This window comes from Lolium rigidum, chromosome 7 (genome assembly GCF_022539505.1).
Source record: "Lolium rigidum isolate FL_2022 chromosome 7, APGP_CSIRO_Lrig_0.1, whole genome shotgun sequence".
Taxonomy (NCBI): domain Eukaryota; kingdom Viridiplantae; phylum Streptophyta; class Magnoliopsida; order Poales; family Poaceae; genus Lolium; species Lolium rigidum.
Genome location: NC_061514.1, coordinates 128605888 through 128623489, shown reverse-complemented (window position 1 = coordinate 128623489; position 17602 = coordinate 128605888). Strand labels below are relative to the sequence as shown.

General features: G+C 42.4%; 1 protein-coding gene across 1 annotated transcript; it reads right to left on the bottom strand.

Moving 5' to 3' along the window:
• Positions 1–5061: 5061 nt before the first annotated feature.
• Positions 5062–16413, bottom strand: LOC124676817 (kinesin-like protein KIN-7E, chloroplastic). The gene is made up of 25 exons (XM_047212844.1): positions 16028–16413; positions 15829–15926; positions 14965–15054; positions 14432–14484; positions 14104–14169; positions 13968–14021; positions 13630–13689; positions 13073–13151; positions 12678–12745; positions 12361–12420; positions 12112–12216; positions 11724–11828; positions 11446–11553; positions 11228–11374; positions 10788–10970; positions 9210–9377; positions 8334–8570; positions 7664–7804; positions 7421–7546; positions 7154–7204; positions 7013–7060; positions 6713–6940; positions 5944–6627; positions 5741–5830; positions 5062–5569 (listed from the first exon to the last, which is right to left on the bottom strand). The coding sequence occupies exons 1-25, from the start codon at positions 16396–16398 to the stop codon at positions 5549–5551; spliced, it is 3441 nt and encodes a 1146-aa protein (XP_047068800.1). The 5' UTR covers positions 16399–16413; the 3' UTR covers positions 5062–5548.
• Positions 16414–17602: the final 1189 nt, after the last annotated feature.

Sequence of the window (17602 nt, the reverse complement as noted above, 5' to 3'; positions counted from 1 at the left end):
ATGGGTAACTGCCACCCGAGCCACCCGAGATCTTCTGTGCCCCACCCGCGTTTGTCTGATCCTGCTGCAGCTGTGTGGCTTCCTCGGCATTTGATGCTAGGAAATTGTTTTACTTGTACTCTAATCAATCTGTTGTCATATACTACTCCGTGATTGCAAAAAGTGCTTTTGACTCCGAGTTTCAGTGCTCTCGTCATTTTGAAAAAATGAAAAATAATCTAGAGATTGTCTGTGATATATCTCACAATCATGCAAAATCTCAACCTAAAATTCTTTTTACTTTGTGTACTTTGTGCTAGACAATAATAACAAAATCAGACATGTTTTTGAAGATTTTAAAATGGCTACTCAGATCTGCACTTTTGTTATTTTTACATAGCTTAAAATATAAAGTATTTAAAATTGATATTTTACACGTTTATGGGATACGTTATTGGATATATGCAGATTTTTTTCAGAACTTTGGGAACTCAAAACTGTAATTTTTGATTTATTTGAAAAAACGACATCACTAGTGTTCATGTGCACCAGATCTTTGTCCGTAAGTGAGTTCTAGCTTTTGCTTAAAGTAAAAAAAATTAAAATTTGGGTAAACTTGTTTAAAGGAGTACCAATATATTAAAAAAAAATTTGACTAAACTTGTTTAAAGGAGTAACAAAATATTCAAAAAAATTAAATTTTGACTAAAATTATAGATACTTGTTTTCAATCTGTAAAATGTAGTTTTTGAATTTGAAAAAAAAAACATACAGACTACGTGTAGCCAAGGGTCACACTTTAGGGTTTTCCCTCTTTTTTTTTTGCATTCAATGTGAATGCAAACCCCGCTTTCTACACGGGTACGGAGTAGATCGCATCGAGGCTAATGAAGCGCCATTACTGCAATGCGACGGAGGAGATGCTGGAAGGGGGATCACGCAAAGCCCTCTCCCCCTCTCAAGCTGCTACAGTAACCTTTCTATTTTGAGAGTCCACCGCTCGTCGTTTTCTTCGCCGGGCCGATCCGGAATCCTCTCCGTCGGCGACGCCGGCCGGAGTGGAGGATGGAGAGGTGCCGGGCATCATGTATATAGTAGTCTAGGTGTCTTCCCGTGCTTTACCCTTGTGGAGCTTGTGGGTAGGCGACCGGATCTCCTCGGCCGCATCCAGCCCATCCTCTTCTTATTCCTCGTGGCAGCCCTTCTCTGGTGGCAGGAGTGGTGGCTAGCGGCGATGAGGAGGCGGGGCATCTCACCAAATAAGGCCCTCTTGTTTCCCCCTTGTCATCTGGTGTGGTTGCGTCGGAGCGAAGCAACCGGATCGTGGAGATTCTGCCTCCGGATGCTCGTCCATGGCGGACGGCTGAAGGAAGGGGAAGATCCAAGGATGGCTTCTTCAATAAGTTGCTCCATTGGCTCAGTCGACATCGCCATCTTCTCTGCTCGCCTCCCCGAGTCCGTGGCAGGTTCTTCGGGTCTAATGGCGGGTCATCTTCTCCGACGCGGTGCAGGCAGGAGCCTGCCTCCTCTTCAAATTGGCTTTCTCTGGTCTTCTCTCTCGCTATGGGCGCCGAGGCGGTGACAAGCGGAGGAGATGGCGGAGCGGGTGATGCGCGGAGGAGGCGAAGGAGTTCATCCGAAGCATCTTCTTTGAGCAAGACATCGGCGGCGTCTTTGCCGGCCGTAATCAATGCCGGGAGTTCCGGCGCCACTTCAACCTCCTTCGGAGGCCCTTCCGCAGGTCCGGTGTCGCATTTTACGGCGGGTTCGAAGCAAGTGGTGCAGGTCCCCGCGTCGGAGTTCGACGGCGGCATCTCCGGCCTCTTGCTCGCCGGTGGGGATAGAGAAGGACCTGATTGCATTTTTAGGTTTTCTGCTGAGGTCCTTTCTGCTTTTACCAGGGATCCATATGTAATTGTAGATTTTATGGGATCCTTTGTAACTTATTGTACACCCACCGTTTGGTTATATTGAATGCTTCTACACCCTTCGGGGTGCTCCTGGTTCAAAAAAAAAAGAAAAAAAAGAAGGGGGATCACGCGTTGCGGCTGATGGGCGGCCTCGCCATAAACAGAAAGTTTAGGGGACGGGGGCAGGCCATTTGCAGCGGCTGAGCGCAATAACTACTCCTCTCATTCAAGCCCGTCACACGGCGCTCGCTCGCTCCCGCACCTGCAATCAATCCACGGAGCTACAGTGACGGTAGTACACGGTCATCAAGACAAGCGGATATCCATCCGTGATAGTAATGCGTGTGGTTAGGTTACGTACGTACAGATCTCGATCGATCGATGCTGCTAGTACTACCACCACGTACGTACTCCGGTGGATTCCGGTGGGTAGGTTCTCGGGCATACAAATGCTTCCGGATCGATTCCATTGATCGGATGGATCTTCTCTCTTCTCGTGTGTGCTGTGCTGGGTTGGTTTTGGGTTTGGGTGAGTGTAGCAGCAAATGAAATGCTACGCTTATCCCGCACGTAAGCTGCATGCACGCCCGCCCGTGCCTGCCAGCCACCTGCGTGCGCGTGATGTCAGTCACAGTTGAGGAGCGGCAATCAATGCGCCTCCACGTCCCACCCCGCATTCTTTTTTCATGTCGCCCAGCCGGGCCGCCGGTCGAGTCAGTATTTTATTTTTTATTAAAAATAACTCAAAAATCATATTTTAAAGTTTGAATTTTTCTTTTGATGTAGCCAATGATATACCCCGCGTCTGTGCAAATCTTAACGTGAAATTGCTTCTATTCCAGGCTACATAAAAAAATAGAATCAAACAAATTTTATATTGCCTCCGTCTAAAAATAGGTGTCTTGATTTATCTAAATACATATATATCCAGACACACTTTAGTTATATATGCATAATGCATCTGTATTAAATAAAAGTTGAGACATCTACTTTTAAACGGAGTGAGTAGTTTTATGGTTGTGTCCACGTGGTTTAATAGGATGACCTAAATTTAGGGCGGATTTGTGATCACGCACCCACCCTCTGGTGTCCCGCAGATCACCGAAACAATTGCCATTTTATAAAAACGTTTAGGGGCTACGTGCTTCCGTTACATTCTAAATATAATTGGACTAAACTAAAAACTATATTGGGGTCTCGTCCAGCATCAGCATAGCTGATCTAACCCTCGCTCCCTTGATGCTCGGCGATCTCTTCCACCATAAACTGGCGGCCGCGCTCCTCCAACGCCACCGTCTTCATTTGTAGTTTTCGATAGTGAAACCATATTTCACATGAATGATACAATGATAAAAATTCTAGAAAGTAAAATTTACCATTATTTAGTATTTTAATAGAATAATAATAATGCTCACAAAACACGTGTCTAGAATCTTTAGAATTTTCAGAACCAAATATTCCCTCCGTCCATTAATTGATGTCAGAAGATGCATCTAAATTTGAATGTATGTGCACTAAAGAGTGTCTAGATACATACGAATTTAGAAAAAAAAATTGACATCAAAAAATGGATAGAGGTAGTAGATGGTAAAGACCAAGCATGGTAAAGACACATCTTTTGGACACTTACAATATTTTCTGAATTTTGTAGACGCTCGTAAATTTAAATTTGAAAAGTTATATCATAATCATCACGTGAAGTGTGGCACCACTAGATATTTTCCCAACAGCCATCTGTTGGTAAATAACATGCGGTAACAGTGTAATTTCACTCACTCGCCCTGCAGAGAGCACGCGGCCCACGCCGGTTAACATGGTACCTAGCCTAGGGTAAACAGAGCTAGTACAAGTAGCTTGCTCTTTTCGAACCCTGGCCTGATGAGTCAGGTAGCTCACATCTTGTCGTCCCTTCCCCTGCTGGCCTCTGCCGTGCGGCTTTAGCTTTAGGTTTTGTTCGCTTGCTTGCCTGCCCTTGCTTGCGCGGATCAAAAAGCTGACGCTTGGCTATCATTTCTACACCTGCTCACTCCTCCCCTCCGGCTTAATTTTCTGAATTTCCAGCCCTGACCGATTGATCGATGCCGCCTGAGCTTTTTGTTCCCTACCTAGCTCCCTTCCGCCTCTGCCTTGTCCACGTCGTTGATCATGTTGGACATGTTTTGGAACTTGGGCGTGATCATCGCGTCTTCTTGCCTTTTCGTTTTCCAGACAAGAAGCCTTTTTTACCAAGTGGACTTATTTGCTAGTGCTAGTAGTGTGAATAGTTAGACTGTTCTAGTCTTGTATTGGATGGATTCTCACTTATTTGCCTGAGTTTTCTGCTGTTTGTTTGTCAAGTGTTCCCACCCGTAGTTTCTGTTGCAAACGACATTTTACTTTTTACAACATCCCTCAAGTTCAGAAGTCGTTGCAATGAGGACCTCAGTTCTTAGTCTACTGAGCAAATTCGAGACCGTTTAGTGCACGATAGCGGGCTGCCAAGTGATAGGAAAACTTAAAATGGAGACCGAGCTACATGTAGCTTTTATATGCAAACATTTATAATTTTTTTAAATCACAATTCTAGAGATAGCCAATGATGTAAAATCTTAATACAAAATACTTCATATTCAGACTACACAAAAATGATAAACTCTGATAAATTTTAGAGTGAATAGTGCACATTTCATAACTATTAGATTTATCAGATTTTGTCAATTTCGTATAGCCTAGAATACAAATCACTATTGAGATTCTACATCATTCTAGCATACATTATTGGCTACCTCCAGAATTTTGTTTCGATTTTTTGAAAAAAAACTTTGAAAAATAATTTTTGAGTCTTTCAGAATAAAAAGATAAATGTACCTCAGCCTCCAAAACGCCACACTCCACGTGAGCTTCATGTTTCCTTGTCAATGGTGCAGGCGTACATCCACATAACATGGATCGTAGCTCCCGGGCGACAGGCACACGACTGGTCTCCTGGATCGACCGTGTGCAAGAAGAAAAAATGTTTCTCTGCACCGTACCGCAACCACAACCACCACCAACCCAGCACCCATCGTCTCCACGGAAGCCTCCAATCTTCGTATCCCATGATCCGTAGCGACGGAAATCCGTGCTGCTGCTGATCACTGAAGTCAACCGACATAATGTCCAACGCCGATGATACGGCGATCAGACATAAAACGAACAGTAATATGCGAAAACTGCAGCTTTGCTTCAGCCAACAAGTACGAGAGGACCTACAGTTTCATCCGTTCAATTGTGGGGGTGGGGGGATCACGTGTCCGTCTACACAGGCTACAAGTACCGCGAACAACAACTGGCAAAAGCCCGGTCTAGCTAGGCCTTGGGCGTCTTCTTTGCTAGCCCATACGGCCAGTTAATACAAATCTACAAGTGGGTCTTTCTAATCCAGTAAACTGTACAGGAGAGTAAGTACCGGTAGATTAGCATCAGGGCAAGAAGTCAGAACTATATTTTGCTTCCCCCCTTTGTTTCTGTTGACACAGGCGAGGGCTGGCCGTTCCAGGTTATCTACTCCAGTGTGGTAAGTCGTAACGCATTAGGATCAGCATTGCTTCGGCTGTAGCAGCAATATATGGTGTGAATAAACAGCAGCCGACAAACATGAGGAGAGGTGGAAGCAGCCTCTAAACTTGAAAAAAGGCCTGCTATAGCATCTGTTTTGCCATCTGTAAATCACAAGAGAAAATGTAGTAAGTAGGGGTGAAAGGAAGCCCTTGTCTCAACATGTGCTTAAGTCAAGCTGCAGCACTCCGCAAAATAAATGCAGCATGCTCTACATCCCGCAGAAAGTTCAGAAAACTTAGTACAAACTAGATATGGATGATGGAAAAGAATACCTTTTCTTGGCAAATCCTTGACAGTGCTTCCACATGAAAGTTTTGTAGCTCTTCAAGGACTTTAACCTCTAACCCTCTAATGTCTTCACCCTGAAAAGGTCCAATACAGGTGCATCAGAAGAACGGAAGCAGCCAAGTCATCCCCACATATTGTGTTCAGTTGTTCATAAGTAAGCTTGCTAGCAAAGTAAATATATGGTTACCTTCAATCTGGACATTGCGTTTTCCAACTCTTTGCAGCGCCTTCTTTCAAAATTGTACGCAGCTTTTGCTTCTTCTAGAGTACTGACGCCATCATATTTCCAATTATCCGAAGCTTCCATTTCGCTTAGGGTTCTGCCGGTATCATTCTTCGCTGAATGAAAGCCATTTTGCTTTGATTTGAATTCAAACAAATCCTCCTGAGAGTTTTCTTTCTTCATCTTCGAAACAAGGACCCGCATGCTTGCCAGCTCATTTTCTAAATCCTGCTCATGGCACTTCCCATCATCAATTATCTTCAAAAGCTCATTTTCTCGCCGGGACTTTTGGGATAATGTGTCCTCTAACGCAGCCTCCCTCTCACAACTAGCAACCAACTCTTTCTGCATCTCCTCGGCAAAATATCCATTTTCCTGATCACGGCGTTTTGTGTCATTGTGGATACTGCCCCTTGCAACCGATGAATTAAGCTCTTTTGCTGCAGTTAAGTCTGCAGCCAGCTTTGCATTTTCATAAGAAAGCCTGGTGACTTCTTCAGCCAAATTCTTTAGTTCAACTGCAGCGGCAGCTGCCAATTCTTTTGCGTAGTATGATTCTTCAGCCAGCTTTTGACTGTGAATTTCCAAGCCATCCTTCTCTTCCGTCAGCGTCAGATTGTCTTGCTTCAAATTCTCAATTTCTGCAGCCTGCAGCATTGATTCTTTTAGGTTTCAACTTTTCAAGTGACAATCAAAATTGGACGAAGATGAATTGCAGGCATGTGATGTTTACCTGCATGAGTACTTGAGATTTTAATGGTGATTCCCTACTATCTTCCACTGTTCTAGAGGGAATGTTTGCATGACTTGAGAATTCATCTGCCTGATCCCTAGAATCACTTCTTGCCGTCGATGGTTCACTAAACTGCGTAGCAGACTCACTCCTAAAAGCCTTCAATAATTTACTGTTCTCTTGCCTCAATTGCGCAACTGCTTCTTGGAGTTCTGCATTTTCCGATACCTATTTGAACAAAGAAAACGTCAGACTGATATGTTGGACAAGAAAAATAGTTGTTCTCCCACCCTTTCTCACCTTTGCTTGTAGCTGGTCTTGAAGGATTTTGTTATCTGCAGACATGATCTAGAGAAACCACCCAGGTAAAACAGTAATTAATCTATGATAGATATCAATCCGAGAAACAAACACTAGCTGACAAAGTGGCATTGAACAAACCTCCAGTTCAAATGTTTTTTCGCTCAATTGCATGGTCAACTTTGAAAAGGTCTGAAAAATATTATAGGAAACATTTCAATCATTAACAAAGAAATCCAAAACACTGTAGGATATGACTCATTAGCCACAGATCAAGAAAGTTAAGGTAGACCTAACAAACCAAAACATAAGTAGAATACGCTCAAACGAAAATCTCTAGAAATTCCATGTAAGTCAACATCAGATGAATTCAAACTTTCCAGTTTAGCATCACTTGGCAACTATTACCTGGGACATCTCAGTCCTAATAGCTGGGTCATCTGTAGTTTCCAGTGATTGCATTATACGCTGTTCTAACGCATGCATATGTGATTTCTTTTCACCGATATCATTTTTCAACCTCTCAATTTGGCTCTGTAGAAAAAGAGAAATGGGAATGCTCAGATAAGGATATTCTTAAAATAAATGGCTGAGGATCTAGGGTAGATAAATATGCCCAGCTAGCTCAGAAAAGATTATAGATATATTTACATGAATTTGTGAATCGTCAGGGTTGTTGGCTGCTTGCTCCAACAACCTTTTGAGTGAGCTTGTAGAAAGTGCGACTTCCCCACCCAGCATTTTGACCTGCTCTTGAAGAAGGTCTATTTGATCCACGATAGTTGTTCCACTCTATACATGTAACATGTCAGTTAGTGTCCAGATCAGTGAATACAGCACGATAGTTGTTCCACTCTATACATGTAACATGTCAGTTAGTGTCCAGATCAGTGAATATAGCAGAGCACGCTCTATAACAAAAACAACATGGGTCAATCTCAAATTAGCAAGGAAGTCATAGACCACGTGCTGCTTCAAGCCAGAAGTGCTAGCCAGACAAGGAGCATAGGACAAGGAAGATCTCACAGTTCAGAGCCAAAAGTAAACTTACTGTAACCAAATTCCATTAAACATGAATCCACTTATCGACTTATTTTAATGTGGAATCACATTCCCTAAATGGGCAACAACCAGCACTTTGTAGGCTACCCACGAGCCAGTGTTCTTCAGCAAGCAGCAATCCAGAACTAGAATGCTTTATTACAATTTAACATGGAAGGTTTCCAGCATATTCCACAGAAGGAATGCAAGAATTTGGAATTGTGCAGTGGTAGAATGAGAGGAAGTGGGGAAAGTGTAAAAAGTCAGAAAACCGACTCACCGGCAATGGGTGTCGAGCAATAGGTGCAGCACTAAATAGATCACCAGCTTGAGTCCTCTCTAGAAAAGAATCACTAAGTGCTGGATCATCTGCTTTCCTAGTCACAGATTTCCTGTGACCATCCTTCAGGTCAAGCAATAGGTGTTTTTGCTGTGATGATCTGGAGAAGGAAGGCGAGCCACTAGCTGTGCTGTCACTATCGACACTAGCTGACAGTCCAGATAATTGCTCCGACTTCTGCATAAGTAAAATAAAATATATTAATGACTGAACCTATAACTTATATAGCAAAGCCAGAGTACAAGTTATAAAGACAAGACAGCTGGCAAAGCTATAAGAAACATCAACAAAGATATTCGAACAATTAGACAGCATCCAGCGACGAGTTGTTCCTTGTATATATAAAAGAAGAGGGACACATAAGTGGAGCTACACATCTTCAAACAGCTAGAAGATAGAGCTGACACTTGTGATCTCAAGTTCTCAACCACCAAAACCGAATACTTCTCTACCACAGTCCACAGTACATGGTCTTCCACATCTTTCAGTGTCTAGAAGCCCACAAGCAAGTAATTCCTAGGTGTACTGCATTACTATCGTGGGAGAGGCATTTTAAAAATTAAGCAAATGCAAGTAGAGGGAAGCACATATGAAACGAACAAATTAGAATAAAATGAACAAGAAGACTGCAATAAAGCAACCTAGCTTATTTTTTCTAGAATTGTATCTTTTTCTAACGACCAGGAAAGCTAATATTGCCTACTGTAAGCACACAATCCTTTTCCAGCAGAGAACAGAAGATCACTGATGGCAATACAAAACTTAACAAAGAAGCTGAGAAACACAAACTATATAAGTACATAGCAAGAAAATCACCTTTAGTTTGAACCAACCAAGCATACCACGTTTGCGATTCCTTCTATCAAACCTAATAGGCTCGTCAGAAGTATGAGAATCTAGTTTTGCTTCAGTTGAAAACTCTGAATCAAGGCTAACATCATCGTCCTCGCCGTACTCCCGCTTTCGGTCGGGTAAATAAGCAAGCTGCAAAATGAAACCAAATAAGAACAATAGGCACTCTCCAAGAAAGTAGGCGCTCCCCAATGAATGAAGCAGGGTAAATCATCAGGAAATATAGTGTTTTTTTACGATAAGAAATATTGTTTCCTTCTACAAAAGCGCCAATATACAACATAATATGCAGTTCAAAATCTTACTATAGAGCAACTTTTTATGCTCCATTCGATTTGTTACTTGTGCGTAGATGAGCATTTCAGATACATATAGCTCTCAACCATTCAGGTAATGTACAGTCCAAAAGAGTGTTCGCGTTGCATATGGCCAGGGTCCATCAACTATGATGTCTTGTACAAAATGGGATTAGTAGGGTGTTGTGGCATTAGTAGCATAGCCATAGCCATAGTTAGAGCCCAGTTCAATTACTGCCGGATTAAATAATTAGTGAAAATTGGCTACCGTGAGTTGGTTTGTGTCAGAGTGAAAATAGAGTCCTAGTTGTGGACTACAGGTATTGGAGTCAGTTTTGAATACCAGTCTCCTGGCGGCTGGTCCTCCACTCCTCCTATAAGAGGATGTGTATCCAGTGTGTTCTAGGGCAAGCAGAAATAAACCCTTGATCTTCCTAATGCTAATCCCTGCCTCTTTTATTTCTCTAATCTACCTCTGTTATCTCTCTTGACTCCATCATGACACCTGCGCGCAGACTACGAACTCATCCTCTCGTTAACCACCCTTACTACCTTCGGAGCTCTAAGCGGCCACAAGATAGGGTGCCCCACATCCGTACAAATGAATACTCGCCAAGGTCACAGTGCATTGGTGCTTTTTCATTATTATTTTTCTCTTTTAATGAAAACAGTAGTAGAGAGCCCTATGGAAATATATTGGCAAGTAGCTTACATAAAAAAATTATAAAGATTTCACAGGAACCAAGGCACAGCCAAAAAGTCCACACATCTTAATGGAACTGAAAACTAGAAGTTGCAAACAAAATAAGAAATTTGGTATGGTAGGCTAAATTTCGAGATGAACTATGTGTTTTTTCGTTTCTTAATTAAATTAATCCAGCTGAGAACTATAGAGCACTCGTAATCTGAGGCACCCCCAAAAATTATGAAGCATACAGCACAATAAAGCTGTGCATTAAGTAGGAAACATGCATCATCACAAAGTAACCTCACATTTTACATATTAGTGTGAACAAAAGCTGCAACTTGCAACGTCAGGAAAAGTGAGATAAAGTAAATCCTCAAAATTGATCCACAAAAACAATAGAACAGAAAAGGCAGCAATCCTGCTCTTTCACACTTGCACCATATTCTCAGTTTCTATGCCAGATTTTGTTGTAAGGCTCTTCAGAATTTACTCTGAGTTGGATTAATGGACTAAGATGTTGCAACCAAACAAAGAAGAAGAGAGCTTGAGCTTAAGAACCTCATCTTCGCCAAATGAATGCCGTCGGCGGAGGCTAGCCTTTCCTAAAACATTTGCGGATATTGAACTTTTGGTTGACACCAATATCAGTTTTGTTAACCTCTGAATTCTACCCATCAATGCTGCTTTTGCTTCTTCTTCCTGTTCTAACCTTGACTGAAGTTTGACTTGGCCAGCTTCAAGCTATCACACAAAGAGAAATTACAAAGATTAATCATTTTGGATGGAAGCAAGGCCAACAAGTTCATGTACGGATGGAATATGTTGAATTTAATCTCCAGCATGCCATCTGGAAGGTAAGTGTCTCAATATTGCATAGAGTACAAGGACGCTTAGGTGGAAGAGAAGTTAGTCTTCCAGTGACTTATATTGGTGGAGAATAACTTCTCACGAAATTAAGAAGGAAGGTACTCTGTTGCTGAAAAACATGCAAAACAAACCTGAAGTTTTAAGTTAACAAGATCCTCCTGATCCGTCGGAAGAATGTACCCATTTCCCATCATGCCACGTCTCAGTTGCTGCAGCTCTTCTTTCAAGCATGTTATCTCCTTCTGATACTTCTTTATCAAGGACTTCTCATCGATTATCTGGAAAGACAATTAGCATCAGTACCAAGCATCATTCTTAGAATATGGACTTCAGACTGATTGATTATTACCTTATTTTGAGAAGCTTTCAATTCGACATGCTTGCTCCTGTGGGCAAATTTTAATGTATTATGTGTCTCTTCAGTGTTACTGGAAGCAGGGGTAACTGTGCAAATAAGCTGTGACAAAGAAAAGGGTGAGATTATACGAACATAAGTTGCTTACACTTACAAGCCCAAACGTATATGTGGGAAGCTTCCAAAAACCAAGGCAATAAATAAATACATAAGTAAATAAAGGATCTTAACAAGGGAGAAAGCACGAGTTACTGTACAAACAAAACACTCACAGAAATGCGTCCATGGCCGCTCAGAGAGTACTGAAGTAAGCGTGTGAGCTTTGAGTCTCTATAGGGAATATGAGCAGCCTTGCCATCTGTAAGTTTAGCAATAACCTGCGACGAAATTCCATCAACAACTTACCATGAGAAGAACTAAATAAATGAAAACGATGTGATCATTTCCCCAGTACCCCTTCCTACTAGTCAATTATATGTGAGATAAGCATCATGTGGATTCATGTTGTAGGAGCTAGCAAAGGAGTCATGCATGCAAACACTGTCTCTATTAGTTTGGGATAACTCAATGAAATGGGTCACAAGGTTCATCTTGTATTAATTTCTCAATAAGATCACAAAAAGAGAAATCCTCAGGGGCGCAGGTTGCAGGAAAACGTACAGTTCCAAGGGTGAGCAGGCTTTTGTTTATGTATGAACCTTCTTTGCGACGTAATCCAGTTGTTTCAGTCTTGGAACTCTCAGACCCAGCGAGATCAATCAAGTTCTGACAAAAGCATATGGATGGAAATAATAAGAGCATGCACAAAACATAAACTATACCAAGCTGCTGGATGCTAAATAAATCAAGATAATAAGTAAGATGATTGAAAGGTACGAAATTATAAGCAAACTGGATGAGAGGAATTACCAATTGGCATAATCTCACTTCTTCCTCTTCAGTTTCACCAGCGGGGCTGCTCTCGATGGTCTGCAGGCATGTAACAATGTAAATTTAAACATTCTACCTGAGCTGAAACCCATAGTAACTAGCTACATCAAACAACTTCACATTGGAAGAAAGAACAGACTTTTAGATTCGGTAAAGTGCTACGTGGAATGATTTACATTACTTTGCAGACTCAATAAGCAATAATTATTTGGCAGATGGATGTAAACACCTGCCAGCCAACAGACATGTGTACAAGAGAGAGGACAGGTGGCCGATACGAGAGAGTGAGAGAGTACCAATGTGAATATAGTATGGCTCCGACTACTGACGAGATTGAAGTTGTTGGATCCAACATGTCTGTGCTCTGCCACATGCAATTCATCAGCAATTTAGCACAAGGTTAATGTGATTCAAGGTGTACAAAGATCTAACAATCAATGAATTGCCAAAGTGTCACATCCCCCCCCCCCCTCCCCACCCACACACAGCCACATATAGTTAAGGACACAGATACACAAATAGGTATATGACTTCACCAAAAAAATCACTGTAGGTTTAAGTTTTGGTACAAAAAATCACAAGGACAAACATGGAGATGAAGCAATCCCCATGGAAATATGGAAAACCTCCTCGGATGCAATTAGTGATAATCTGGGGAAAGGAAAGGATGTTATCTACACAAACCAAATACCTTCTCCAGATGCTATCAGAGAGAGTGCGTGTGCAGGTGATAAAACAACCTCTTCTTTAAGCCCTTCCACATAAGTTCCCTAAGAGAATAGAAAGAGTGATAAAATTATGAGTAGCTGATAAGGTCTACAGATCAGCAGTTATTGGCAAGAGACTTGTCAGCGAGAAATGAGAACAAGGAATCAAACAGGATCAACAGTTATTACTTTATTACAAAGAGACTTGTCAGCGAGAAATGAGAACAAGGAATCAAACAGATCAACACACAATGTGAAATAAGAACTCATAAGTAATAAGTATGCCTTTCTTAGGCCTGTAAAAACTCTCTACCTTTTAATATACTCCCATCGGTTCAAAATAATTGCCAAAAAATGGATGTATCTAGACATGTTTTAGTGTGTAGATACATCCATTTTTTGGCAATTGTTTTGAACCGGACGGAGTATTAAAACGCAAGCTTTGTGTTTCCCCGGGAAAAAAGAGATAGAAATAAAATTCCATGTAGTATAGACTGCTATGCTATACAGGATTAATTGACATGGTCCAACAACCAGGTACCTGTGCGTCTTCTCGAATTCTAAGATTCTGTCCTGTCGGATCAAGTAAATCATTTATAACCTGCGAAGTGATAAGACACAACCAAAAGCATGAACAACCATTAAACATATCAATGAGTGAGTTCAGAAATAGTTGACTCCCAACTTCATATTCTCTCACTATATTTAACTTGTTTCTAAGTAAGCATTACTGCATCAGGTGTACGGTAATCAGGGGCATGCAGCAATTCTGGTCTTATATGTCTATTGTATATTGATAAGAGACAATCTTGTTCCTATGAAGTAGCAATAGTTGCAAATCAGTAGCAATCAAATGCATGGCTTGACAAGATAAGTCACCTCATTGTAAATTTCAAGATATGACACCCGCAGAAGAAACTCTCGTCCAGGGGTCTGAGGTCAAGATAAGAAATAATGATGTCATGTGAGCCTGATTTCTTTAACGTTTATAGACAAAAACATATGAAGACATTACATCTTGAATAATGCTGAACACATCCTTCACAGCCAACGGGATAATTCCAGGTGACTTTTGCTCTCCCTGCAATCAAGGTTATCCAAGCGTTCGGTGAAAGAGAGTTCAGTATTGCTGCTGCTAAAAACGATTTGCACATGCTTCTGTGTGAAGTTCAAGTGTATCATGATAGGCAATAGACATAAGAGAAAAAAGAGGAAACATCTATATGCTAACAGTAGAGCTATGTCCTCTCCTGAAAAATTATGTATGTAGAAGCACATCGATAGACGTGTTGGAGGAATTAAGGGAACAGATGGCAGATATATAACAACATGCACAAACTTACATGCATTGTATGAGTTTTCCCGCTACTAGTGACACCATATGCAAAAACAGTACCTGAAAGAAACAGAGCAATTTTAGGGAATTGAATAAATCTTGGAAGATAAAAGTACAACACTACAGATAAGAGAAGGCAACACTGCAATTACCAATGATTTAAGTGAGTATGTATTAATAATCAAAGGTAGAGGAATAGTGGCTTTCTTTTCAGGAGCAAAGGGAGTAGAGATAGCAGTGGAAATCCAAAATTCTAACAATTGTCAGCTATTGGTTGTAACAAAAGAATCATGCAAGGCTGGCACGAGATATGTCTGATCCAACAGAGTTGGCACTGCAATGTTGGATATAAACATGGTACGGAACCCCATAAAGGCTTTAAGAAAAAAAATGTAGATCCATCCAATCTACATCACATATTTTTTATTGACTGTTGTCTTAACTTCCTACCAAATATTGTTCCTGATTCGCTAAATTCGCATTCATTATCGAACATAATTTACTCTACAAATTACAAACAATAAGAGAGTTGAAAAGTACCGTTAATTCCTTCCATGGCACCACTTACAACATGCTGAGAAGCAATATCATACACGCGGCGAGTTGTAGTAGCTGGGCCAAAAACTTTATCTGCAAAATTGCACAAATGCAAACAAGGAAAATGTAGGTTTCAGCAAACTACAGACCTGGCAGACATAAAAAAAAATGTGAAGTTGAGGCTATGTTCAGTAATAACAGCTTTCGCTTTACGAAACGAGCCTTGCTCAGATGGCTAGCTATGTGGTTATGCGGACAGCCCGGCTAGTTTTTACCCTTTGGTCGAACACTAGTTCATTGCAAATTTTCACGTACTTTCGTGCTTTCCCGTTTAGTGGCATATAATGCCTAGCTGCACATGGCACATATAGCAGATATTCATGTGTGTGCGTATGGTGTATGAAATACTGGAGGTATCTGCCATGTACCGCTTAAAACAATGTTAAACTGTCTTCTTGGTGGAACATCACTTCCGATTCAAAACAATAGCTCATTTTCTCTTTACCATTTGTTTGCTACTTCAGCAACAGGATCACATTCTCATCACACTCTTGAGCTTGCATAGTTGCATAATAGACAGCAAGCTTGACCGAGGTAAGACATCCTATAGAGCTGGAACTTATTTCAACAGTTTATTACCAGAGCATATCAATATTCTCGCTAACAAAACTGGCATGTCCCTTGCAGTTACACTCGATAGCGCAACAGAGCATATAGTCATCAAACGACTCTACCCTCATTTCCAAAAGAAACCCCCAATATGACACTACTAATTCGTTCCATTTCCTGCGCGCACATTCCCTTAGCACCACTCGTTCCACATTGACGCATTGTAGCATTACCTGAAATGGACTGAAGAGCACTCACCAAAAGCATAGGCGATACTCGGGTTGTACTCGTTGCGCACCATGTTGTCGCCATCAGCGTACCAAGCCACCTCGTCCCCCTTGTTGATCTCTCTAGGACTACACACCAGCAAACACAATTATTAGTTTAAAAACACGTAAGCAGAAAACTCGAAATCGCACGTCCTCGGTGGCGGAAAGCCGGCAAAGCAGCGGCGCACCTGAGGGGGCGGAAGCGGACGGTGACCATGATGTTCTCCTTGGCATTGGACGCGTCCGCGGCGGAAGGCGCCCTCCCACCGGCTGCTCGCGAGGAGACCGAGGAGGGCGTGGTGGGGCGCGCGGAGGCGGTGGAGGACGGCGTGGTGGGCCGCGCGGAGGAGGTCGGGGTGGCGGGGCGCGCGAAGGCGGCGGAGGGGGTGGTGGGGCGGCCGCCGGAGGAGGAGGACGGGGTGGTCGGCCGCGCGGCGGAGGAGGACGGGGTGGACCCGCGGCCTCCCGACGAGGTCCTCGCCGGCGGAGGCGCCGCGGGCGAGCGGCGGGATCGGAATGGGGAGATGCTGGAGCGCGTCGATCTCGACGACGACGACATTGCCGGGGAGCTCCGCCCGGACCAGGGGACCTCGGGTGGGTTTAGGGTTTTGGTGGGGAGCAGGCGAGCACGGGGAGGAGCTCGTGGGGCTTTGCTTTGGTGTGTCGCCGCCGTCTTCCTCAGGGGAGCTTGGGTCGCCGTGGCCTCGTATGCCGATTTGGTCGTGCCGCCTTTTTGGCACTTTGGTCTAAAAATTTCTGGGGCTTTGGGGCTGGACCACCGGTGGTGCGCTTACCGGCGGCTGTTATCTGGATCACACATTTTGACTTTATTTTTTCTTTGTGGTTTGGAATGCTGATGATAGCGCTAAACAAACAGGGATTCCATCGACATCAGAACAGTCTTCTACGAAATGATGATGATGAAGTAGGAGTGTAGGACCCAAGACATCGAGATCACCTTGCTGGACGAGATTCAATGTCGCATGGTATGAAACTTGTCCAATAGCAGGTCCACCCTACTTGCACGTCAAATCAAAAAGAGAAACTATTCGGCGAAAATCAAGTAACGGTAAAGTTGTGACACTTATTTTAGAACGGAGATAATAGTATGTTTCAGAGTTTCTAAGAAACTCCAAAGATGCACTATGTGTCTATGTTAAGCATTGTGGTGGAAACAATAACGGCTTTGAAGCCAAATCCAGTAGTGTGCTAAATTTCGTTCAAATGATTATCACTAACTAATACTTGAGTTAAGACGACGCTCCGCCGGCGAGCCCAAGCAACTGCCTAGGCTTGAGGGATGCTAGACCCTAAGTGGTTCAAGAAAGTTTCTACAAACCTATAGAATTTCAAGTTCGGAAGTCTAAGAAAACAAATTCAACAATGAATAGTGGTAGATGATACGGCAATATTGTTCATGCATCTTTTTCTTGTCCCAAATGAATATAAGTTTGAACTTTAAATTTCGATGTCAATTGAACATAACCTTCCCAACATATCCTATTTTATGAGTTTATTTAAAAAAAAAATTCAACATGGTATTCATGGAGTTTTCATTGTAACTTGATTTGGAATGAAACATTTTCCCAGAGGGAGGTTGGCCACATATCAGGAGAAGGGCAGTGAATGCTTGCACCGGGTGGTGGAGGCAAGGGCGGTGAAGAAATGTGGATTGTGACGCTTCAAATCAAAGAAGAAGAAAGTAACGACGAATGAGAAGAAGACATAACGACATGATCGCGATGGTGCAACCCCCACCGTTT